This window comes from Musca domestica, unplaced genomic scaffold (assembly GCF_030504385.1).
Source record: "Musca domestica strain aabys unplaced genomic scaffold, Musca_domestica.polishedcontigs.V.1.1 17, whole genome shotgun sequence".
Classification (NCBI taxonomy): domain Eukaryota; kingdom Metazoa; phylum Arthropoda; class Insecta; order Diptera; family Muscidae; genus Musca; species Musca domestica.
Window position 1 is genome coordinate 2,231,455 of NW_026712230.1, and position 26,756 is coordinate 2,258,210.

General features: G+C 34.5%; 1 protein-coding gene and 1 long non-coding RNA gene across 2 annotated transcripts in view; one reads left to right on the top strand and one right to left on the bottom strand.

The window, feature by feature from the left end:
• The window catches only part of LOC101898773 (uncharacterized), a 39,724-nt gene extending 26,379 nt beyond the window's left edge, over nt 1-13,345 (top strand). Inside the window, exons 3-6 of the mRNA XM_005179628.4 lie at nt 8,727-8,891; nt 9,012-9,188; nt 9,313-9,486; nt 11,686-13,345. Of these exons, the coding sequence (XP_005179685.2) occupies nt 8,727-8,891; nt 9,012-9,188; nt 9,313-9,486; nt 11,686-11,766 (597 nt within the window). The 3' untranslated portion in view covers nt 11,767-13,345. The remainder of the gene's footprint in view (nt 1-8,726; nt 8,892-9,011; nt 9,189-9,312; nt 9,487-11,685) is intronic.
• The window catches only part of LOC131801576 (uncharacterized), a 67,499-nt gene continuing 49,541 nt past the window's right edge, over nt 8,799-26,756 (bottom strand). The window contains exon 3 of the long non-coding RNA XR_009341865.1: nt 8,799-8,882. This is a non-coding gene — a long non-coding RNA (uncharacterized LOC131801576). The remainder of the gene's footprint in view (nt 8,883-26,756) is intronic.

Sequence of the window (26,756 nt, forward strand, 5' to 3'; positions counted from 1 at the left end):
TCGCTGCCACCGTCACTGCTGACATTTTGTCTATGTTGACACCTAAACGTGAATTATTTCATTGCTTCGTCTATAAATATGTTTAAACAAATGACCAAAGATCGAAACGATAAGATAGCAACAATGGTATGTATATAAATGTACATTTGTATGTACATGCAGACGTATGTTCGTTTGTTTACATGTGGGTACGCAATCGACGAGTTACTCATACTTGGCAATAGCACTGCAACGAGGGTGGCTCAAAGAGGAGGGGAGTCCATCATTTGCCAAAATGAAAATATTTATAGAGATAATAATAAAACATAATATAAAACAAGTAAGCAAAGGCTACAGTCGAGCGGGGCCGACCGTTGAATACCCTACAACACTATAATAAACGATACGGCGAGATACTCGAATAAATTCCACAAGACATTGTGACAAATAATAAAAGAAAACCATCAGGTTTCGTTCTCTAATTTTCGAATAATAGCAACTTAAACTAATTTGCTCATTTCCAATTTATTGGTAGATGTTGCACGTAAATGGTATTCCTAGATCTGGAACCAATATTTCCCAAAGACCTATAATCTCTCAGAAGTGGCAAAAGGTTAACATTTATTATTGGTTTTTGACTGAAACGCATCTATATGAGATACAGACATTTGACTACATTCTTCAACGAAATCAGCGTTAAAAAAAATAGTCAGAAGTGCATCTTTCCTGTATTTGTGAATTCTCCGAAAAGTCACTGGAATGGACAATTTCGTATTTTGTCTACAAAAGTTGGCAAACTCCTTTACACATTGAATATTTTTGGATGGCCATCCAAAACTGCTTGGCTTTTGCAATGTCCGGTAACCCCCATTCAAATGTGCGTGAGGATCGGGCGATAATTACGACCTGCTGACAATTTTGCAGTTTTTTGGTCCATTTCAACCCCTAAATATATGGCGATCATCTCCAAAAAGAGTAGGCTTCTATTCTGACCCTCATCTTATCCCCATGCAAAATTTCGTAAGGATCGGGCCATAAATGCGATCTATATATGATATCCTGATATCCTAACTACTTAGTTTTGTTAGCTGTAGAAATATTACCAAATGTTTAATTCAAAATGAAAATATGCCAAAAATATGACAAAATTGAAAAAATATGAGAAAATATTACAAAATCAATATTTTCATCTTTAGAGAGATATTGTTATGCAATTTTTTAGACGTTTTTTCTTTCCTGCCAAGAGGCCATTCTGAATTAATGAGAACTGTCGAAATCAGTTCAGCCGTTCTCGACATATGTGAGATCTTTCAAGCATATCTTCTTTGATAGACATATATATCGCATGTATTTGCTATATATTCGATTTTTTGGATCTTAACATTAATGTAAAGATCAGAAGTAACCTTCTCATGGCTTTGTGATTTCGCCGGGACTTAAAATATTCGCGGTTTAATGAAAAATTTTGAAGTTTTTCAACAAAAAAGATATGGCCTATTTTACCCGCTAAATATTATCCGATGACCACCCAAATTGGTAGGCTTCTTGCCCGCCCTAAACTCTAGCTACATGCGAAATTCCGCGTCGATTGGTCTATAATTGCGACCTGTATAGCTTCTGCAAAATCCGACATTTTTTCAGTATTTGGTCCATTTCAACCCCTAAACATTTGGCGATCATCTCCAAAAGAAATAGGGTTCTATTCTGACCCTAGCCCCACCTCCATTCTAAATTTCGTGAAGATCGGGCCATAATTGCGACCTGTAGAGTGATTACAAAATAACATGGACAGACGGACAGACGGACAGACGGACGGACGGACATACATAGCTAGATCGACTCAGCTCGGCGAGATAGAAAGATCCATATATACTTTCCTATGTGGGAAATCAATATTTCGTGGTGTTACATAATTTTTGGCCCAATCAAACTTATAATACCCCCAACACATAGTGTTGTAGGGTATAAAAACATATATACAATCTATCGTATATTTTAGAAATTACTGTAAATGACTAAATAACCAGCAAAAATACTCATTACAAATCAGGTTACCATACATATATAACAACATTTAGTGGCTAAAGTCGAAAAATAAGTACCTATTTAATCGAACGTTAATGACCAAAACATAAGTACTTATTTCGTGTAACATGCCCTTGATAAAATAACGGTTTGGTAACCTGATTTGTATTAAGTATTTTAGCTAACTATTTACCAGAAATCTAAGTTAATTATAATTACAATATGATTTGCTTTATATATATATACTACCTGGCCCGGTCCGCGTTGCCGGTCCGTACTTTTAGTCTTTAATGCATATTTTTTAAAGCCCAATAGAACACAGATCTGACCACAGATGTAAGCGGCACAATTTTTTATAAGTAATTTTTTTTTTTATTTTTATTATAAGTAATTTCTAAATAGAAATAAACATTCATGGCAAAAATTATTATAAATAATCACCAACCGTCTGTTTTAGATATTTTTAATAGTCTGATCTTATCTTTCAGTCATAGGCTTCAATTTGAGTTTTAAAAACCTATATGATAAAGAACATCTATAATAGCCCCATGTGGAAACTCGGCTCAATTTTTGGTATTGTAAAGAGCTTAGCAACATTTTCCATTCAAATAACATTTTCCAGCAATAGAATGTACTATTATTTTAAAATTCTATTCCATTGAATTTTTTTTCGATTTTTTCCCGATTTGAGTATTTTTGCAATGAGATCTCTTTTTCGTGATTTTTTAGCGATTTTGAAATAGTAATTATCTTTTAACTTTTGTGTGACCGCGTTAAATTATTTCGATATCATCTATTCCGTTTCGCCACCACATAATTCGGGACTACACTTCCATGTCTGCCTTCAATTTCAGTTCTCAAGAAATCAAGTCAATTAAATAAATTGGTATTAATATTCGAATTTAAAAATAAAATATAAAAAAACATTGCAAATGTACATTAGAAAAAAGTATATCAAAGGATTTTATCCTTTTCGGCCAGGAGAAAATTCCGAATTTGTATGAATAGTTAAAATCAGTCCAGCGGTTTTTCATTTATAAGCGTAGTAACTAGCACAACTTTCTTTTATATTTATATAGATTACTTTCTTTCCTATAGATTTTCTTTAAACTAAACCCAATTTCTTATCTGCCCTCGTATTGTCGCACATAATATATTTACACTTCGATGTTTTTCACCTTTTCATTAAAAAGTGAACACAAATCACACAAATTGTTTGAAAACTGAAAGTGTGCCATTTGTTCAAATGTCTGGGAGGAAATTTTATAGCTTCGCCGTGCTGTGCGGGATTTTCGTATCAGTGATGCAAATCTTAACAAATTAGTCACACCCGGCATTCAATTGGCCGAGGCAAATAAAGGTTTGATGTGTAAGACTGTTTTTTTACAGCGTTTGTTATTATATTGGAATCAAAATAGTAGAATGAAAGTGGGATCACTACTTAGGCAAAGTAATACACATCGTTATTGGATAATAAAGTTAAGTTGTGAAATTTTGTGCAATTTTGCCCCACCATATTATGGTGTGCAAGTCCTCGAAAAAAGACCCCAAAAAGTACATATGTTTTTGATCAACATACGATTCTATGTCGATTTAGCCCTTTCCGTTTGTCTGTGGAATACTGGCTTCCGAACGAAACTAAGTATATTAACAAGATTGTGTTGAAATTAATTTTAGGTCCGTAGAATTTTTTGAAAAGGGGTACAGTTTCATATCAAATTTGGTATATGGATTTCGTTATGGATACTACCTCCAATGGCAAAAAATTATTTAATAATTATTGTGAAAATCCAGAAGATTATGAAAGTGGAGCTAAACCATAAGACATGTGTATCGGCGTTTTGAAAGCTTATATCGATAAGTAATCAAAATAGGGGTGGGGGAAGTAGGTATATATAGTGTCTTCGGCAATATTACAATAAAAATTGGGGAAATATATTGGTCGAAAAGGTTAACCCTCAAGTGAGTCAACGAAGGGGTCTTTTTTGTCCTTTTTTAAATATCGTTAAAAACTTCCTTTAAACGGGATCGTGGCAAGTCAAAATTATTTGTCATAAAATTCTACTATAGGTTCTAGAAGAGTCTAAATCTTATCTACTCGTCAGGAATTCATATATTAAAAAAACACGTTTTAGGTTCAAAGTCGTGCTTTCCGTGAATTTGTTCAAAAATGTCCAAAAAACATCATTTTAGCAGGATGATGTCATAGACAAAACTATTATTTATCAAATTTTCGTATATGTCACTAAAGAAATCTCTATTTCCACTGTATATCATTTTTTTTTTTACTAAACTAAACGATTACAAATATATATTCGCGATAATAAGTGTATGTGTGTGCTCTCAGATGTTCACTTCATTTTACCCATTTTAATGTTGTTGTCTATTTTAAAAAGACAAGACATTTCGAAATAGTTTTACGATTTGTTTTTATATTGTTGTTGTTTTCGTTGGTGTTCGACATGAGATAATTTGCATGTATTGCATTTGTGTTGTTGAATTTTGTTCTCAAAGAAATTTGTTACAAGGATTTTTCGACACTGAACAGTTAATTGTTTTCTGAAATGCGAACAAATTCCATTCTTACAAGTAGAAGTTTTTTTTTTATACCCTACACCACAAGGTGGTCAGGGTATTATGTCTTTGTGCATTTGTTTGTAACAGGCAGAAGGAAACGAGATAGACCCATAGTTCCTTTTGATGATCTGCATAGAATCACATTCTGAGTCGATTTATGCATGTCCGTCCGTCCGTCTGTCCGTCCGTCCGTCCGTCCGTCCGTCTGTCCATGTATTTTTGTAAACAAAGTACAGGTCGCATTTATTGCCCGATCCAGATGAAATTTTGCAAAGGTCTTTTGTTTGGCCTAAGGACGAACCCTATTGAAATTGGAGATAATCGGTCAAAATTTGGATATAGCTCCCATATATATCTTCGTCCGATTTGACTTTTATTGTGCACCAAACGTGTAATATCAGCCCGAATTGTATGGAATTTTGCACATACACCCATATTAGGCCTGAAAATATGTATGCCAAATTTGATCGAAATCGGTTCAGATATAGCTATAGCTCCCATATATATTGTTCATCCGATTTGTTATTTTTGTCCACCGCCACCGTAATATGCACTATGCAACAACAATATTTGGGGAAATATATCAAATACAGCTCAGAAATACATTTGCTAAATTTTATCGAGATCGGTTCAGATTTGGATATAGCTCCCATATATAACATCGTCCGATTTACCTTTTATTGTGCACCAAACGTCTAATATTTGTCCAAATGGGATGGAATTTGGCACTTACGACCCAATTGAGTCTAGTAGCTAGTATCTCAAATTTGGTTCAGATCGGTTCAGATATAGTTATAGCTTCCATATATATTATTCATCCGATTTGTTATATTTGGTACCCACAACCGTAATATGCACTCTGTAACAACGATATTCAGGGAAATATATCAAATACAGCTCAGAAATATCGTTGCCAAAGTTTATCGAGATCGGTTCAGATTTGGATATAACTCCCATATATATCTTTATCCGATTTCAAATTAATTGTGCACCAAATGGGCAATACAATTCCGAATTTAGTCCTTTGAACTTTAAATTATAATTATAATCATAGCGTGTATGATTGAATTCTCCCATAGAAACTTTTAATTGTTATGTGGAGCTCTACTTAATTAGCAAAGTGGTGTAGGGTATCATAAAGTCGGCGCCGCCCGACTTTAAGACTTTCTTTACTGGTTTTTGATTTGAAGAAGAGAAATTAAACTAAAACAAGTAAGCAAAGGCTACAGTCGAGCGGGGCCGACCGTTGAATACCCTACAACACTATAATAAACCATACAGTTTATATAGGCGAGATACTCGAAAGAATTCCACAAGATATTGTGACAAATAATAAAAGAAAACCATCAGGTTCCGTTCTCTAATTTTCGAATAATAGCAACTTAAACTAATTTGCTCATTTCCAATTTATCTCTCAGAAGTGGCAAAAGATTAACATTTATTATTGGTTTTTGACTGAAACGCATCTATATGAGATACAGACATTTGACTATATTCTTCAACGAAATCAGCATTAACGAAATAGTCAGAAGTGCGTCTTTCCTGTATTTGTGAATTCTCCAAAAAGTCAATGGAATGGACATTTTCGTATTTTGTCTTCAAAAGTTGGCAAACTATTTCACACATTGAATATTCTTGGATGGCCATCCAAAACTGGCTTTTGTAATGTCCGGTAACCCCCATTCAAATGTGCGTGAGAATCGGGCGATAATTACGACCTGCAGACAATTTTGCAGTTTTTTGGTCCATTTCAACCCCTAAATATATGGCGATCATCTCCAAAAAGAGTAGGCTTCTATTCTGACCCTCATCTTATCTCCATGCAAAATTTCGTAAGGATCGGGCCATAAATGCGATCTGTATATGATATCCTGATATCCTAACTACTTAGTTTTGTTAGCTGTAGAAATATTACCAAATGTTTAATTCAAAATGAAAATATGCCAAAAATATGACAAAATTGAAAAAATATGAGAAAATTTTACAAAATCAATATTTTCTTCTTTAGAGAGATATTTTTATGCGATTTTTTTAGACGTTTTTTGTTTCCTGCCAAGAGGCCATTTTGAATTAATGAGAACTGTGGAAATCAGTGCAGCCGTTCTCGACATATAAGAGATTTTTCAAGCATATCTTCTTTGATAAACGTAGTTATCGCACATATTTTGCTATATATCCGTTTTGTTGGATGTTAACATCAATGTAAAGATCAGAAGTAACCTTGTCATGGCTTTGTGATTTCGCCGGGATTTAAAATATTCGCGGTTTAATGAAAAATTTTGAATTTTTTCAACACAAAAGATATGGTCTATTTTACCCGCTAAATATTATCCGATGACCACTCAAATTGGTAGGCTTCTTCCCCGCCCTAAACTCTTTCTACATGCGAAATTCCGCGTCGATTGGTCTATAATTGCAACCTGTATAGCTACTGTAAAATCCGACATATTTTCAGTATATGGTCCATTTCAACGCCTAAACATTTGGCGATCATCTCCAAAAGAAATAGGGTTCTATTCTGACCCCAGACCCACCTCCATTCTAAATTTCGTGAAGATCGGGCCATAATTGCGACCTGTAGAGTGATTACAAATTAACATGGACAGACGGACAGACGGACGGACGGACATACATAGCTAGATCGACTCAAATAGGCGAGCTAGGAAGATCCATATATACTTTCCTATGTGGGAAACCAATATTTCGAGGTGTTACATAAGTTTTGGGCCAATCAAACTTATAATACCCCCAACACATAGTGTTGTAGGGTATAAAAATGTCATAATATGATTATATTAAAATTCGATTACGCCACATCCATTATATATATTCGTGATTATGAATTCACGTTTGGTTATTTCTGGATTATGAGTTAAGAACGTCAAAGCTTATATTATGCAGATTTATAAGTCCACGTTTGGCTATTTCGGGATATACACCTAATCCTTGACTTTAATTTCGACTATGTCTCAGGTGGTAGAAAGTGACAACGACTCCGAAGCCCTGAGTGTTGCATGTTCTCACTTTTTCGCTCTTGATTCATTCAAACAATTAATTGGCATGCCATTGAAAATAGATGGTGTATGAGTAGTATCATTAATCATACGACAACGTGTCCACTTCCCTGCTCATATTTACACTTAACTTCATCTTTTGGAGAGAATGTACGAAGTATGATTTGGTCCAGAATAGTTCAGTACACCAGCTCCTGAACGTATGAGTGATTTCAAAAAATGCAAATCACTCATACGTAGAGTTTTCAAAGAAACCATCGGAGTCCACGGAGCTAGGTATAGACTAGTTCGTTCGATCGAAATAGATTGACATAAATCTAGTCCAGGAGTTTGTTGTTGAGCAACTCAAAATATTTGCTGTTGAGCCACCATGCGGCATTCCGATCATAATGTATGGCAAGCTGAGTCCGACGGGTGTACCAGTCCCTCCGTCTATCTATGATCGATTCTAATCACTCTACAGGGTGAGATAAAAAAACTGCTACAAAGTCAAACGCCATAATTTTTAAATTTTTTTATTTTATTGAATGAAAGCAAAAGATATCACGGTAACGAGCGATGGTACGAGACACAAAAGATTTATTCACATTTAAATGCTGGAGTGCTCTAACGATAGCCACTTGTTGTTTTCCTGCCATATATAAAGAAATCACACTATCACTCTTGAATTCCATCACGAAAAACGTTTTTTCTGGAAAATCTCACCAAAATGCTTTTGTACGCTTGTAAACAATACACTGAGCTGTCACTGGAATAATTTTAACAGCTGTCGGACGAGTGGCTTTGAAATGACATCAGTCTGCAGTTGGTTGCAGTGTTTTCGTCTCACCCTGTACATGTCGCAATTATGACCCGATCCTTGTTTTTTTGGTATCCATGGCATAGAAACCTATTGTTTTTTTTATATGAAATAAAGTAAAAACAGAATCTACTCTTGATTCTCCAGTCATACAATTATGGAACGTTCGAATTTTGCAAGATGTTAGACATTATTTAGAAAACAACCCAGCCAACCCAGTCCATTGCCAAATAATTATTTAAAAGGGTTTCAGAAAATTTACTCATAATATAATAATGTGATAGCCCTTGCGTACTGGTTATTTATCATTCCTTCCTTCGCTTCTTTTTCAGATCCTTTCAATAGCTCTGATCGTGCTTGGAGCCTTTATCCTCATCAAATTTGAAAGATTCGATACCGTGGGTTACACCCTGGTCGGCATGGGATCTCTCGTTTTGTTGTTTACCATTGTGGGCATTGTTGGAGCAGCACGCGAACGGAGCACTCTTCTGAAAATTGTAAGTATGACATGAAAATGTTTGAAAAAAAATAACATCGCGATAACAATTAAACAATAAAATATTAATTTAATTGACGTAATTTGCCCCGATTGGGACAACTTCCTTATTGTCGTTTAGTTTGCTTTGATTGTCGTTATTTTGGCCATAACGCATGTAATTATCCTCGGCTTCTTTTGGATATTCCAAACGTCGTTTTTGATTAACGCAGACAAGGCATTCGATGAAATTTGGCGTGACCAGCCAACACCGATTAAACCTGAAAATGGCAGTCATATTGCCAATATTGAACGTTGGGTAAGTTTAGAGTGGCAAATTGTTTTTGGAGAGTGGTGGATGTCTTTGATCGCTACCGCTTTTCAAAAATTAATAACAAATTATTACCTTGTTTTATCGACAATTTATTGTATTCCGTCCCTAGTTGAGCTGTTGTGGAAACAGTGGTTCCGTGGACTATCATCTGCCACCCCACAGTTGTTATGATTCGAAGACTGACAAACTGAACACGGATGGTTGTCGCCAGAAATTTGTGGATTTCATTACGGAAAGTTGGACATATTTGAATATTTTCGTTCTTGTTTACGTTGTCATTGAGGTAAGTGTTTTGCGAGTGTGCGAGTGTGTGTGTGTATGTAGTTGGCTATTTGTGGGCACGTTTGCGATTGAAATGAAAAACACCAAAAGCCATAGTGTTTGTAGCATAAAATTGAATCATCAAACATCTCGGCTAATTTTGGCTCTTCCGCCCTTGGTGATGTTTTATTTTTGCGGGTGGTCATGACGACATTACAAATATCGACAGTGTTTAAAAATGAAGAAATTAATATTTATGGCACTTTTTTACAATTTTGGATATACATAAATGTCGTGTTCGGTGTACTGGGACTCTGATAGCCATATTAAAATTTGTATTAAAAATTGTATAGCTCCCATCTGAAATAAGTTCAAAACTAGCAAAAATATCAAAATTGAAAATGAAACCAAAAAAAAAAAAAATTAATAAAAAACAAATAAATAACATAATAAATAATAAAATTAGTTTGTTATTCCTTGACCCCACGTTGGGCGCCAAATTATGTAGCGACCACAAACTATTTAAATTATAAGTGCATATTTAATGCAAACAAAGGAAGACACCACTAGAACCTAAAACGAGGCAGGACAACAGGACTAGTGACTTCTTCTGTACTGGCTCGTCTCAAGCAAAAATTACACGGACATTTTGTTTGGAACAGACATATTTATCCGATATATAGATATATAAGGGAGATGAGTGAATGACGGACTGATTTATCAATGTCCAGGCGAAACGAAACTTTTCAAGTAGATCAATGTTTTTGTATAGGAATGAAGAAAGACTGGGATTTTGGAAATCAGAACTAAGAGAACTAAAACGTACTGAAAATTGAGTACATCCTATTAGGAAAATAGATAGAGAAAGAAATTAGGAATGAGGGTCACCGATCGAATGTAGGAAAGGTGATCCAAAGTTTTTTTGGAAATTTCTATATATAAGTGCACTAAAAGTACTAAAAAGCTATAAAATTGGTACCATTTGGTATTTTGTGGAAAACATCGTGCCATTTGGCAGAAATGAATTTGGGATGAACAGTTGAGGAAGTGGTTTTCGAAATTGATAAGAAGTGTGCTAAAAGGTACAATGGGTTAAAATAAAGAGGTGATTTTGGAAATTCGTACTACAAGTATATGAAGAGTACTAAATGGTTCCAAATTTAATATTGGGTGAACGTATAGTGCTTGGGTTTTGAAATTTGGATTAAGGGTCACTGTTATCACTGTTAATTATGTACTTTGTTATTGGAGTCACTGGGAGTGTGTAGTGGACATCTGTACTAAATAGTGTACTAAAAGTACTTAATGGTACTTTGTTTGGTATAGAGTGCAGAAAAAAGCTAGAATTATGAATACTGATAAGAGATAACTGTGAGTTTGTAGCGTTTAGATAGGTGGTGGAATTGGAAATCCGTACTACATAGTGTACGAAAAGTTCTAAATTTAGTATATAATTAAGAAAAATAGCTAGAATGGTAAATATTAGTTTAGATGTCGCTGTGAGGGTGTTGCGTATAGATAAATAGGTGGATTTGGAAATCCGTACTAGGCAGCGTACGAAAAGAACTAAATCGTACGAAATTTGGTGTATATAGTGTAAAAAAAGGACTGGAATGTCACTGTTAGTTTGTAGGAAGGAGGTGTGGAAAATCGTGCTATTTAGTGAACGAAAAGCAATAAATGGTACCAAATTTGGTATAAAGTGCAGAAAAAGAGCTATAGTTGTGAATTTTGGTATAGAGATGACTTTAAGTGTGTAGCATTTGGATAAGGGGGTGGGGTTGGAAAATACTATATAGGGTGAGAAAAGCGCTCATTTTGGTGTATAGTGTAGGAATAGGACTGAAATTATGAATATGGGATTTATGAATTTTAAGAGTGGTACCAAATTTGATATGGAGTATGGGAGAAGACCTGGAAATGTGCATATTTTAACTAGGATCGATGCGAATAGTAATTGTTTTGTTAAGGACATCTGCTTCAAAATACGTAGCACAGAGTAAAAGAAAAGAGGAAGACTTATGATTTTTTGTATAAACGCCACAGTGGATATATAGGATAGGTTATGTTTAGAGATCTATAAATAATTCAAATTTTCGCTAACGAGGTAGCAGACGACACACAATTTAAAACTGTATTTATTAACGATGTTTCCAGTAAACCACTGTAGATTCTATTTTGATTTTCAACTAATTAATTTTTCCATTTTCTTCTGTTTCAGCTAATCTGTGCCATTTTTGCATTCGTTTTGGCCAACAGCATTGTGAATCGTTGGCGTCGTTCGAAATACTACTCCAAGTAGATTGTGGAAAAGTGCGAAGTGAATCAACATCATCGTCATCATCGTCGCCCCCCGAAGCTGGCACGTCGATCGTCATTATGATCATCTGTTGGCAATGGACGTCTGTTCGAAGCTAATAATGATGACAAAATATTAACGGGATGTGTTTTTGTTTGCGATTTCCACCAATTGCTGTTGGTATTTTCGGGAAAATAGCGAAGAAATAGAAAAATAAAAACAAATCATATATTTTTAATAGTGTCTCAACAAAAACCAAAGATAAACAGTTTCAGTTTCACTTTTCATCGATGCTGCTGTCAATGTCGCCACTGCTGAAACAGATTTCGTTAGGAATATCGTTGGACCTGCAGAGACGGAGTAAACGATATTGCCACGCTAGTCTGTCTACCTCATTATCATCATTATCACCATCATAATTATTATCATCCTCAATGCTAATTAGTTGCTTATGATTACCATTGTCGTCTGACATTGTTCAAAAAAAAAAAAAGTTTCCAAAAAATAAAAACAAATGATGCAAACAAGTATCGGATAACAATTTTCTTGACACCGTTTGCAAAAATAAATATTTTATTTTTTGTTTTTACCATTAATGTAACGCAAACCCCCCTTAATTGTTCAGAATTTAAATTTAAGAATTTTATTTTGCATTGTAATATTTAAATAAGTTAAAAATTGTACAAAATACTTTGTACATACTTTTGAGTGCGGCTGAGGCGCTGGGAAAATCTAACCATTAAAAATAAATATTTAAAAATTGTCAATTTCCCAGTGGTCATAAAATATCACATGTGTACAATTCAGTGATCTTGTGCGCTGTCGCATACGATAATGTGTAGGATAATAAAGGTCATAACCCACACACACAGATATTGATGCGCCAGTAGGTAGCCAAGATCACTTGAATGAAGGGACACGCAGCCATGTAATGTTTCCTTTTAAATCTAATAATAGATAAGAACAATTGTGTGGCTGCGACTAGGTTAAGTTAGATTAGTTTCAGTAGTACGTAAGGAACATATTTTAAAAATAAAATTAGAATTGAATCTACAGCCATACGATACGGTTGTGTTTTCTCTTCTCCCGCTTACATATGGTCAATCGAGCCTTCACTTTTTTATAAAGTGGAAATAACTAGCGGCCGTAAAAAAATTGTAGGAGTTTTCCCCCACCAGTGGTAAGAGACTCACTACAAGCAGAAATAGATATTCTCCAGAAATAGAGGAGAATTTCTACAAAAAACAAAGTCCGTTAAGGCATTTTAAATATAAGACCATAGGGGCATTTTGAAATAGCCGAAGGGACTAATTTGAATAAAAAAGCCATAGGGGCAAAATAAAAAAAAAAGCCATAGGGGCAAAATAAAAAAAAAAAAAAGCCATAGGGGCAAAAACAAAAAAAAAAAAAGCCATAGGGGCAAAAATAAAAATAAAACGAAAAGAGGACAACAAAAGTCCCAAAATAAAAAAAATATAAATTTTGAAAAGAGGACATCAATTAGTCCAAGTTAAAACTCAAAAAGAATTCCGAAAAAAAAAAAAAAAAAAATGGATCAAGAAGCAAAATTTTTGGTCTTGGCTGACTATTTCTGCACAACATTGGCATCGGCGACTCAATTTAAAAAAATTCGTAACGTGAACAAGTATAAGATTCTTGTTGAAAACACGTATTACGTTTTACAACAAACGTTGAAAAGTTTTAAAAAGTACATTCCTCAGAGAATCCAGGAAAGTTCAGTAGCAGTGGATAAATGCCTTGTGTTAGCGCATAAATTAATGGCGACGAGAACACGAGGTTGCAAGTTGAATGGAGATACTGCACAAGCGGAAATTGAAGAATGCTTAAAACCACCAGGACCCTGGAGAATTGAACTGGAGTACTATTTCCTTAGTCCGGAGGAAGTAGCAATGGAAGCTGAGGAGTGTGCAAATATTGTATTTCCCACCTTTGGGCTGACAACAGAGCAGAGGCCCTCGAAGACCACAAGTTGTGGAAAAGATGCAAAGGGTGATATTACATGCCCTTTGGATGATAAAAGAGAAGCGGAATATTGTATTGGTGATCGAGACACTCTTGAAATGGCTAGAAGATATTGGCTATTTTATCCACATGATTGCGAATGTGACTGGTGTGTTTTTGTTGCAGCTCGAAACTTTGAGGATATGAATATATTCCCGCCGGCAAGTCCTAACTCGGAGGAAAAAGTTAGAGCTCTTACCCAAAATAATGAAGAGGGAAGACTCAATACTGCATCACAATTAGCCGAATCAGCTTCCCGAATCAAAATATTAGAAGATGGCCTGAAAACCGCTAATGATGAAAAACTGGGGCTTGAAGATTTGGTGCAGTCCTTGCTAACTAAATTTGAAAGAGACATACAGGCCATTGAAGAAAAAGCTCAAAAGCAACGGCGTGACCTGGAAAACCAAGTCCAAGATCTGGAAGCTAAGCTGGAACATCAAAAGAAAAAATTGGAAGCCATCGTAGAAAAACTCGACACATCAGAGGAAGTCAGCAGTGACAAAATGGACAAGCATGTACAAAAAGTGTCCTTGGACAATATGAATTTGAGAAGCCACAGGGAACAGAACCACCAACAAGAGAAGAGCAAAAAAAGAAATCCGGTGTATATTGGTACTTCTCTAAAAGACACGTTTGGCAAAGATAACGATAAATGCATCGAGGAAGCGGAGAAAAAAGAGCGCGACAAGGTAAAGAGGAATAGAATTAATAACAAACACCGGGAATCCTCATTGAAGCAACCGCGTATAAAATACATCAGCAATGACCTAACCTTGGATGCCCTACGAAAAAATGACTCCTTGGATGATCGCAGCCAGCAACTACCAAATCACAAGTCGCCAAAGAATTATAAAGCTTGGAAGTTAAAACCGGCAGATAAGGGTGGTGGTATTGGCGAGCGAGGCTGGATAGATAAGTGGAGCCGTTTCCTGCAAGCGGTTACCTAGGATAATTTATATAATATAATCATTTTCAAAGCTATATGTCTAAATATTTTTTATATAATCCTCTTCATGATCCATTTTTAAATACAGTCCACTAAAAATATACACATTTAAGCCGCCCGGGAGAATGTACAAAATACTTTGTACATACTTTTGAGTGCGGCTGAGGCGCTGGGAAAATCTAACCATTAAAAATAAATATTTAAAAATTGTCAATTTCCCAGTGGTCATAAAATATCACATGTGTACAATTCAGTGATCTTGTGCGCTGTCGCATACGATAATGTGTAGGATAATAAAGGTCATAACCCACACACACAGATATTGATGCGCCAGTAGGTAGCCAAGATCACTTGAATGAAGGGACACGCAGCCATGTAATGTTTCCTTTTAAATCTAATAATAGATAAGAACAATTGTGTGGCTGCGACTAGGTTAAGTTAGATTAGTTTCAGTAGTACGTAAGGAACATATTTTAAAAATAAAATTAGAATTGAAACAACAGCCAGACGATACGGTTGTGTTTTCTCTTCTCCCGCTTACAAAAATGTTATCTACAGTAAGTTCTTATTAGTTAAAATAATACTTCCATATCTATTTTTTATAATTATACTATCGAGAAAATATTAATGTTAACATAAACGAAATAAATAGGCATTTAAACTCTCTTTGGAAATCAAATAACATAATAAATAAAAAAATTGTTACTAAGAAATTGTTTTGATAGTTTAAGTATGTTTTAAACTAATACAAACAGAATAATAAAATAAATCAACGATTTTTAAAGAAAATTAATTAAATTTTGATTTTCAATATGTACAGATATATTATCGATTTTTGTAGTATTTTGGCTTAAGATCAAATACAAAATTAGCATTTTACTATTTCTCTTATTCCTTTTCCCACTATTTGCAATGTTCAACCAGAATGCAATGTTGGCAAAATTAAAGGGATACTCTCATAAGCCAATCCAATTCGGTCTTGGAGACCGAAGAGTGGCGTATTTATGCTAAAACATTTACATATAAATATAGTTTGACGTATGGAATAACTCTATATTGTTATACCCTACAACACTATGTGTTGGGGGTATTATAAGTTTGATTGGCCCAAAAATTATGTAACACCTCGAAACATTGGTTCCCACATAGGAAAGTATATATGGAACTTCCTATCTCGCCGAGCTGAGTCGATCTAGCTTTGTATGTCCATGTTTAATTGTAATCACGCTACAAGTCGCAATTATGGCCCGATCCTCATGTAATTGTAAATGGTGTTGGGGTTATGGTCAGAATAGAAGCCTATTGCTTTTGTAGATAATCGCAAACATTTAAAAATGTTCTGATTTTACAGTTGCTCTGCAGGTCGCAGTTATACACCAATCGACGCCGGAGTTAGCATGGGGCTAGAGCTTAGGGCTGCACAGAAGCCTTTCAATTTGGATCGTCATCGGGTAATATTTAGTAGTTTAAATAGTCCATCACATTTGTGTTAAATAAAAGTCAAATTTTTCAAAAAAACAGCGAATATTTTTAATCCCGTCTAAATCACAAATAAACGAAAGGGTCAATTCTGACCGTTACGTAGATGCCGATAATAAATATATGGGATATATAGCGAAATATATACAATGTATACATACAAAGGAAGGGAGTGTTAGCTAGAATGCTTATATCTCAAGAATGGTTGGACCGATTTTGACAAACTTTGTCAGTTTAGAATGCCCTCTTGGAATAAAAGTATAAAATCTAAAAAAAATCTTTAAAAAGATGCCAATAATAATACTAATATAGATTTTGTTGTATTTTGTATTTTTTCCTATTTGTATCGCGCGCGATTTTTTCATTTGACTTATAATATTGAAGTGTATATTTTGTAATATTTTTCACCCTACAACACAGGTTGCGATTATTATATACAGATTGCAGGTATCGTCCGATCCTCACGAAAATGTTCACAAGGGTAGGGTTAGGCTCAGAAGGGATAGGCCTATTGTGTTCAAAGATGTTTAGGACAGCGGGTAGAATGGACCACTACTTCTGTGTGAAAATATATCAACATTACTTACAGTCAATATCCGAAATACACAAAAGGCGAAGTTCTGGCTTTTTTATTCTGATTTCGTTGGCGAATAGAGCCAAATATCGTAGATAAGCAAATCATATAGATGGGTCTAAAAGTGGAGATACAGGGGCCCTTTGTTTTTGGAGATGATCTCAAAATATTTAGGGGTTCAAATTAAACAAAAAAAAAAAAAAAAAAACGATTACACAATTGAAGCCAGTCGACACGCCTGAGAAAAAAATTAAGAACAGGGAAGAATTCTAGCATTTTGGATGACCCTTGAATTATATTTAGCTGTAATATGGACCACAACAACTAAGAGCACGACGATGTGCGTAAATATTGGACAAATGACCCTGTTCAAAATACTAAGGGTAATATCTGGGCAGTGATCCGTGACATAATTTGAAAAGCGAAATCTTCCAAAATGGATTTGGACATAAGGGGGCTGCTAACATATTGTAGTGTTGTAGGGTATCACATGGTCGGCCCCGCACGACCGTAGCCTTTGCTTACTTGTTTCAATATGAAAATGTAAATATAAAAGTAAAGCATATGTTTAGGCGGCTGTTAGATAAAATAAATAAAAAACACTCATACATTTTTCAAAAAGTTGGCCAGTTTTAATTATTCTAATGTATTGTAATTAATTTAAATAATTCCATTTTAATTTAATTAATATTTGTACATCGAAAGTCCTGACATTAATATCAAATAAAAGGTTAATCCAATGGCGAAGTATTGGATAAATTGAATAAATAAAAAAACACTGACCTCGCGATCGAAAAATATGTGTTTTTATATGATTTTTATAACTCTTGGAGAGAGTATTCGATTTATTCCAAACTTGGTACATCTTTATGTTATTTTCAAACTTACATCGAGTTTGGAGTTGAGATATATCGCTACACGCCTTCTGTCACCACCCCCAACAAAGGTTGAAATTTTGTAAGAAAATATTTTACTTCAGAAAGGACCATCTGATTGATGATCTGATTATGCAAATCCCAATATTAGTTAGATCAGGTGCAAAAATATCTGCCTACTCCATCAAGTATCTCCCCCACAATGCGTCAACATTTTGAATAAATATAACTCTCATAAAATGCGAAATAAGCTTCCGATAATCTTCAAATTTCACACATTCCAATATTTTTACTTACACAATATGTGGTATAAAGATTGTCCTCTTCTTCTGGCACCTCCCCCACGAATTTTGAATAACGAAACGCAGATCAGTCTCTCTTAAAACTTCACACATCCCAATATTTTTTTACTAACGCACGATCTGGGGTCAAGATGATAGACACCTTCTGAAGTGGGTGACGAATTGGATTACTTCTACCATACCTAGTATCTAACGCACATTTCAATATTTTCCAAAAATTATCACATTTCTCTTATAAAGTGAAGGAAATAGACAATATAGTCGAATCTGGCACGTAATATATTTATATCTGATTTATGTCACATATGAAATGGACAATATTGGGTCATTTCTTCTGAACCACTCTCATGAAGAATAACTTATAACGCAAGTCAAAATATATTTAAATAAACGAACATTGGCTAAAGGTGTACAGCTGTCGACAATACCTTATGCTTTAAAACTTGATTTTCATATGTTTTTATTGAAACGATGGAACAAAAAGCAACATTATATAAAATAAAAATAACTTAATATCATTGCTGCATGATATTCAGTAATACCATTAAACAATTATATTTTGGTTATAGATATTTTGTCCTTTCGTTGGAGCGAGTTTATCTATGTACTTCATTTTTTCATTTAAATTGTATAAACATTTAGCTTTTTTGTTGCACTCTATTTGTATTTAAACAAGTGAAAAATAAAAATATCAAAGTTTAGAAAATTCAGTTAAAAAAATGGGGCTAAAATGATCAAACTATAACTATACACTAGTATAGTTTTATTATATGGGGCTACACGGAAATGTTTGCCTTTATGGATAATTTATACATATTTTAAACAAATAACAAATTTAAAAAAAGATCAGTTGAAAAATGTGACATAGAAAATCAAAATACTGAACTCGGGATGCAGAGTTACATAGTTACAGTTTTTGACTATTGTAAATACCAAGTACCAAGTTTAAAATCATTTTGTCGAATAATGTGATTCAAATTATCAAAATACCAAATATCGGGAGGAACTTACAAAACAGCCTCATCACTGGATTTGTTACAGGAAGTAGGCACTGACACCAAGTACCAAAAAAAAGAGTTATAAAATTAGTCGTTCCTTTTTTTTAATGCTACAAGTTGAATTTATTTATAATTTTCACTCATTTCATTCTTATACCCTTCAACACTATGTTTAATTGGGTTTAACATTTATTATATTTAACTTAATTTTTCACTGTGCAAGTCGGTCGGGTTAGCCCCCGAATTGAAGCGTATTGGTTTTAGAGATGCTTGTCAAATGTTAAGAAATTGAAATGGAACAAAAACAGAAAATGAACCATGAGATTTTTTTGTGAGAAATACCAATATTTCAATTTGACCGAATCTATATCTATAAAAGAGGAAAATGTTTGTTTGTTTGTAATTTATGGACCCGAAAACCGCTGAACAGATTTTCCTGAAAATTTGCAAGTGTACTACAAAATCGCCTGAAAGTAACAAAGGCTATAAAAAATTTTCAAATTCCACTTGGAACTGGAGATATAACATCGGAATCGGAGGTACCTCCCAAAAATTTAGATTTTATATGCACATACCTATTGATCGATTACATTTACAGTCTCCAAATTTGGAATGCGTAACGGAATTTGAAACAAAAATACATTTGCCAGATTATATTGAAATCTGTTCAGATTTGGATATAGCTCCCATATATATTCTCCGCCGATTTCGTTTATTTGATGCACCAAATACGATATGGATATCCGAATCCAATGAAATTTGGAATGTATGGCGGGATATAGATCAGAAAATAAATTTGTCAAATAATATTGAAATCGGTTCAGATTTGGATATAGCTCCCATATATATTTTCGGCTGATCTCAAATATTTGATTCACAAAACAGGATACGAATGCCCAATTCCAATGAAATTCGGCATGAGTGACTTAATTTTGTACAAAAATTTGTCAAATTATATCCAAATCGGTTTAGATTAGGATATAGCTTCCTTATACATTTTCGACAGATTTCGTTTATTTCAAGCACCAAACACGATATGTATGTTCGAATCCAATGAAATTTGGAATGTGTGACGAGATTTTGATCAGAAAATAAAATTTTCAAATAATATTGAAATCGATTCAGATTTGAATATAGCTCCCATATATATTTTCGGCCGATTTTACATATTTGATGCATATGTTTGTTCGATTTCAGCGAAACTTGGAATGTGTGACGGGATTTTGATCAGAAAATAAATGAGTCATATTATATTAAAGTCGGTTCTGATTTGAATATAGCTCCCATACATATTTTCGATCGATCTCACATATTTGATGCACAGAAAACTATACGTATGTCCGATTCCAATGAAATTCGGCATGAGTGACTAAATTTGCTACACAAATAAATTTGCCAAAGTTTTGGGTATAGCTCCCATATATATAAATAATAAATAATAATAATAAATTTGACAAATTAATTGGAAATCGGTTAATATTTGGATACAGCTTCCATATATATTCTCGGCCGACTTCAGATCTTTGATGCACCAATTTCAATGAAATATGGAAGGTGTGACAGAATTTGGTGTAAATGTAAATTTTTCAAATTATATTGAAATCGGTTCAGATTGGGATATGATTTTATTAAGATGCATTGACCCACTAAGCCTTTGTAATGGGATAAGGTGAAAAATTACACAATAATTTAATTGAGAATACGATTATTATGGGGAAGTATGTTGCTACCTCGAATTTTCTAATAGCAACAGAAATGCCACTTAACTTCAAAAAATTGCAGTTTCCTGCACGCTTGGCATTTGCTATGAAATTAATAAATCCGAAGGACGAGCCCTTCGTGATGCGGACTAAATTTGGCATGTTCCTGCTTTTCTCATGGTCAGCTGTTCCTGTAAAGTTAATGCAATAATAAAAGGAGTAGCGAAGCGCACCGGGTTCAGCTAGTATTTTATAAACGCGAAAGTTGCTTCCTGGCAAAATCACAAAAATGTGAAAGGGCACTTCTAACCTTTACATTGATGCTGATTTCGATGTCATATATAGTCAGCTACAGCAAGGGTTTCACATGGTTGGGGACACCATGGGATGTTGATTGTTTTGTTGTCTGATAATGGGGTTGAACTGGTGATTTTCGGATGTTAGTTGGTCACGAATTTGAATTTTGTTTGTACCACCTATAAATATTCGTCATAGACCCTATAAAGTGTATATATTTATGATCAGCGTACAAATCGAATTAACGATGTCCGTCCTTATGTCTGTCTTTCTGTCTGTATGTTGAAATTAGGATACATCCCATTATATGACGTAGAGTTTTTGAATTTTCGCACCAAAGTTTGCATTATGCCTGCGATGGTTTGTATTGAAACGAAGGTATATCGGTCCACGTTTTCGGGCACATAACGGTACTTCTCAATATTCGGTATTTAATTGATTCAAGTTACCTTTTCTAAAATATTGTCTATATAGGTCCACGTTTTCGGTGCTTCCCGATATTCTGTATTTTGAGGATTTTAGCCACATTTTCTACGAAATTGTTTCAAATTTGGTGTTTGTAATGGGTTTAACACCCTGTGGAAAAACATTGCCTATACAGGTTCACGTTCTTCTACTATAGCCCCATATTACGGTATTTCCGGATATTCACTATTTTGAAGATTTTGCCAACATTCTCTAACGGATTTGTCTAAAATTTAGTATTTGCAGGTCTAAATGAGTTATACCTTCTGTATCAAAACATTATCCATATTGGTCCAGGATTTCTATATAAAGTACTATAAAATTATCTATAAAGTATTATAAAATTATCTATATTTCTCTCACACCGCGAACACAAACTGCCAATATACAGCAAATTCTGTTCAAAACTATAACTAAAACACCTTAAATCTGATGGAATCGTTGTGTGGGGAGAAATGCAAATTTTACCAAATACATATTATCATTCAGATGTTAAAGTGATGTCTACAGACGAACGGATATGGATAAATCGACATATAATTTTATGTTGCTCAAGATTACTATCTTATTTCGATGAGTTACAAACGGAATGACAAGTTTCATTTTCCCTCCACAGTATGGTTGAGGTTAGAAAATAAACTACAAAAATTCTTAAAACTAAGCGAATAGTTCAATTAATTATTGATTTGCACAAACAGTTGTAAACAAATTCCAAAAAAGTCAATGGTAATTGGCTCGATTGCATCGAAGTAACATTGAAAACATTCTGAACCACAACCCACTCGTTTCGATACCTCACGACTTGTATCAGGTGTCTGCCTGATGCTTCAACATTTTATTTATTCTTTTCCATTGAAATCTGCCGCCATTGAATCGCTGTTCGAGTGAGTGCCTAAGGAATGTTATGGTTTAGATGGTGGATAGGTGATGTGGTCGTTCATATGCATACATACATATATGTGTGTATTACTAATCTCCCCCTATCTACAATCGCTGACCCACAGTTTCCATATTAATTTTCCGCTTCATTTGGCCCTACAACAAAAATCGATTAAAACAATGTTCGTGGATATGACAAAGTTTTCTCCGTGATTTTTATGGCCCTGATGAGTGTCATAAAACCATAACGTCCAGTGAATGAATTTTCGTCATTGTTTTTCTAATTTCTATCGAACATCAAACATGTCTTCGGATTGTGAAGGAGAAACAAACAAATACACGAATGTTTCACTTTTAGTCAAAACAATTTCAGAAATTTTATGGATTTTGGGTGTTTGTTCTTTTTTCCACTTTATTTTGGGAGAAGAACAGTGGGATGGGAAATTTATTTGTAAGAAATTTCAATTTTACTTATTAAAGAGTCATTAACATATTTAAACCTATCAAACCATTTTGAGTATCTGAGTGGAATTGAAATTAGCACAAGTGAATATGAATTAAGTGATACGAACATGTCTTCATGCCATTTTAATTGAGCGGCTGTTTAGCATATCTAAGAGTGACAGGGCGAAGAGTATTTTTCCATGACAGTCTAAATTTGCAAAACAATTGTTTGTCTTTAGCCAGGTCCTAAGACATTTTAGGTATTACATTTCCTGAGTTTTTAGTACGGAAGTAGTTAACTGAAAAAACACTTAACATTGGTCTAATTGTGATGTCCCTAAAATGGTCAGTTTAAAATAAGAACTTCCCAAGGTGGAATAACGTCAATATCGTTATGGACTTTTTCAAAACTTCTTTAATTCTTCCAAACTGACGGAAATTGTTGTTTAAGGCATTATCATACGGAATGGGTTTTCGGAATAATAGACAAATTTTTACGTTTTAGAAAGTCTTCATTATCTTTCATTTTGATGTTTTCCGTACCATTTATCATTTAGTACTTTTAGAACAATTATTGTACGCATTTTCACAACAATCTCCATATCACAACACCAGATACCAATAGAGATCTCTATATAAAATTTGAGAATTCCAGCTCTACAGGGTGATATAAAAAAACTGCAACAAAGTTAAACACCATAATTTTTACATTTTTTTTTAATTTTATTGAATGAAAGCAAAAAATGTCGGAAATAGCATCAAATTTTAGAATAAGTTTAGATTTATTCGAATTGGTCACCTTTGGTACGAATTATGGCCCATTCCCGGTGAAGCGCTTGCATGAGGTGATCGGTACTTCGGTATTTATACCCTACACCACAAGGTGGTCAGGGTATTATATCTTTGTGCATTTCTTTGTAACAGGCAGAAGGAAACGAGATAGACCCATAGTTCCTTTTGATGATCTGCATAGAATCACATTCTGAGTCGATTTATGCATGTCCGTCCGTCCGTCTGTCCGTCTGTCCATGTATTTTTGTAAACAAAGTACAGGTCGCATTTATTGCCCGATCCAGACGAAATTTTGCAAAGATCTTTTGTTTGGCCCAAGGACGAACCCTATTGAAATTGGAGATAATCGGTCAAAATTTAGATATAGCTCCCATATATATCTTCGTCCGATTTGCTTTTTATTGTGCACCAAACGTGTAATATCAGCCCGAATTGTATGGAATTTTGCATATACACCCAAATTAGGCCTGAAAATATGTGTGCCAAATTTGATCGAAATCGGTTCAGATATAGCTATAGCTCCCATATATATTGTTCATCCGATTTGTTATTTTTGTTCACCGCCGCCGTAATATGCACTATGCAACAACAATATTTAGGCAAAAATATCAATTACAGCTCAGAAATATCTTTGCCAAATTATATCGAGATCGGTTCAGATTTGGATATAGCTCCCATATATAACTTCGTCCGATTTACCTTGGATTTTGCACCAAACGTCTAATATCTGCCCAAATTGGATGAAATTTGTCACTTACGACCGAATTGAGTCCAGAAGGTAGTATGTCAAATTTGGTGAAGATCGGTTCAGATATAGCTATAGCTTCCAAATATATATTATTCATCCGATTTGTTATATTTGCTACTCACAACTGTAATATGCACTCCGTAACAACGATATTTAGGGAAATATATCAAATACAGCTCAGAAATATCTTTGCCAAATTTTATCGAGATCGGTTCAGATTTGGATATAGCTCCCATATATATCTTTATATGATTTCAAATTAATTGTGCACCAAATTGGCAATACAATTCCGAATTTAAAAGATACAAATGCTTCGGCATATTTAGTCCTTTGAACTTTAAATTATAATTATAATCATAGCGTGTATGATTGAATTCTCCCATAAAAACTTTTAATTGTTATGTGGAGCTCTACTTAATTAGCAAAGTGGTGTAGGGTATCATAAAGTCGGCCCCGCCCGACTTTAAGACTTTCTTTACTGGTTTTTAGTTCCAACCTTGTTTTCCAAAATACTCGAGACACAGTAGGCCAACGGATTGGTATCCTGAGATTTTGGTGGCCATTGTGAGTTGGAAATGAAGCGAGGAACCTCATTTTGTAACCATTCTTTGGTGGCGCGTGCCGATTTCTGTTGGAATGTCCAAGGTCTGCGGCAAAAATGCTTTAATGCACCCTCCAGAATATTTTCGCTATAATATTCGGCATTTATTCTTATGCCACGTCCACACCATCACCGAAGGTGCACATTTTCAGCTGACCTCTTTGGCAAGTAAACACGATTATTTTGTTTGTTTACAAACTGCTGGACAACGAATGTTTTCTCATCGGAGAAAAGCAAATCCGGCAGTTCACCACTTTCGGCCAAGGAAACAACTCTTTAGCTCATTTGAGTCTATTTTCTTTCTGTTGCAGTGTAAATTCTTGCGTTTCTTAGAATTTCAACGGCCTTAACCCGAGCTAATTTTTCAATATTTGGCGAATGGAATATTGCGATATGTTTAGCTCACGAGCCATTTTTCGGCCACTGCGACGAGGGTTTCGATCAAGTCGCTTATCTACTTTTCGATCTATTTCTGCTGATGTTGCTGTTTCCTTCCGTCCACTTCCTTGACGTCGGGCTACGCTACCAGTATCACGGTGACGAGAGATGGTACGAGGCACAAAAGATTTATTCATATTTAAATGCTGGAGTGCCAAATACAAAGAAATCATACTATCACGCTTGAATTCCATCACGAATAACTTGTTTTCTGAAAAATTCTCACCAAAATGCTTTTGGACGCTTGTAAAGAATATAATGAGCTTTCACTGGAATAATTTTAACAGCTGTCGGCCGAGTGGCTTAGAAATGACAACAGTCTGAAGTTGCATCTCACCATGTATATTAGTTGTTAGTATTTCCGCTCTATTTCTTCTCTTAATACCAAATTTAGTAGTATTCAGTACCTTTCGTAAATTTACGGCACACATTTCCAAAACCACCTCCATATCTCAATTGCAGATACCAACAAAGATCTCAATATAAAATATGAGGATTCCAACCCTATCCCTTCATCCAATATCAATTTTGGTACCATTTAGAACTTTTCGTACAAATATAAGACGCCTTTCCAAAAACAGCGCCAAATCTTAACACATGGATGCCATCAGTAATCTAAATATCAAATCTCAGAATTTTGTCTATATCCCTTCACCCAATACTAAAAATAGTACCATTCAGTACTTTTTGTTCAATTATAGTACACAATTCAGAAACCACCTCCATGTGTCCAGACTACATATGAACAGCGACCCTAATACCAAGTTTCAGAATTCAAGCACTATCTGGTCACCCAGTACCATTTTCAATAAATATAATATATTTCGTATATTTGTAGTACACATTTCCAAAACAACCTCTTTCTCACCTACCACCAACATGGACCCTAATACAAATTTTCTGCTTCATCCGTGCATTTTAAACCAAAATCTTCTAAATGTACCATTTACTACAGTTCTCACACTTAGTGCGCATTTCCCAAACCATCGTCATATATCAAATTTACTTTCCAACCTTGATTCTCATATCAATTTTAGCTCTTTCCGTTCACATAATACCAAATTGCACCATTTTATATGTTTAGTAATATTGTAGAACCTTACGTAACCCTAAAGATTGAATTTCCAAAGACCCCTTTCTACTCCATCAGTACTGTATCACTGAGCCTTTTGTACTCCATCAGTGATCCAGCTCTCCATCAGTGAATCTTATTCCGAATTCCGGGTGTCTAATATAAAGTATTTTATTTTTAGTACTTTTCGTACTCTTTAGTGCGGATTTAATAAAAAACCAGCTTTACAACACGCCTTCTAGCTTCGGCCGCTTCGTCTGGGCGTTGATTCTCAGTCAGCCAATCAGTTATTTTAAAACTCGAGATCTTCCAAATTTTTATTAATAAATTTAGTTTTAGAGGTGATAACCGAGACCTT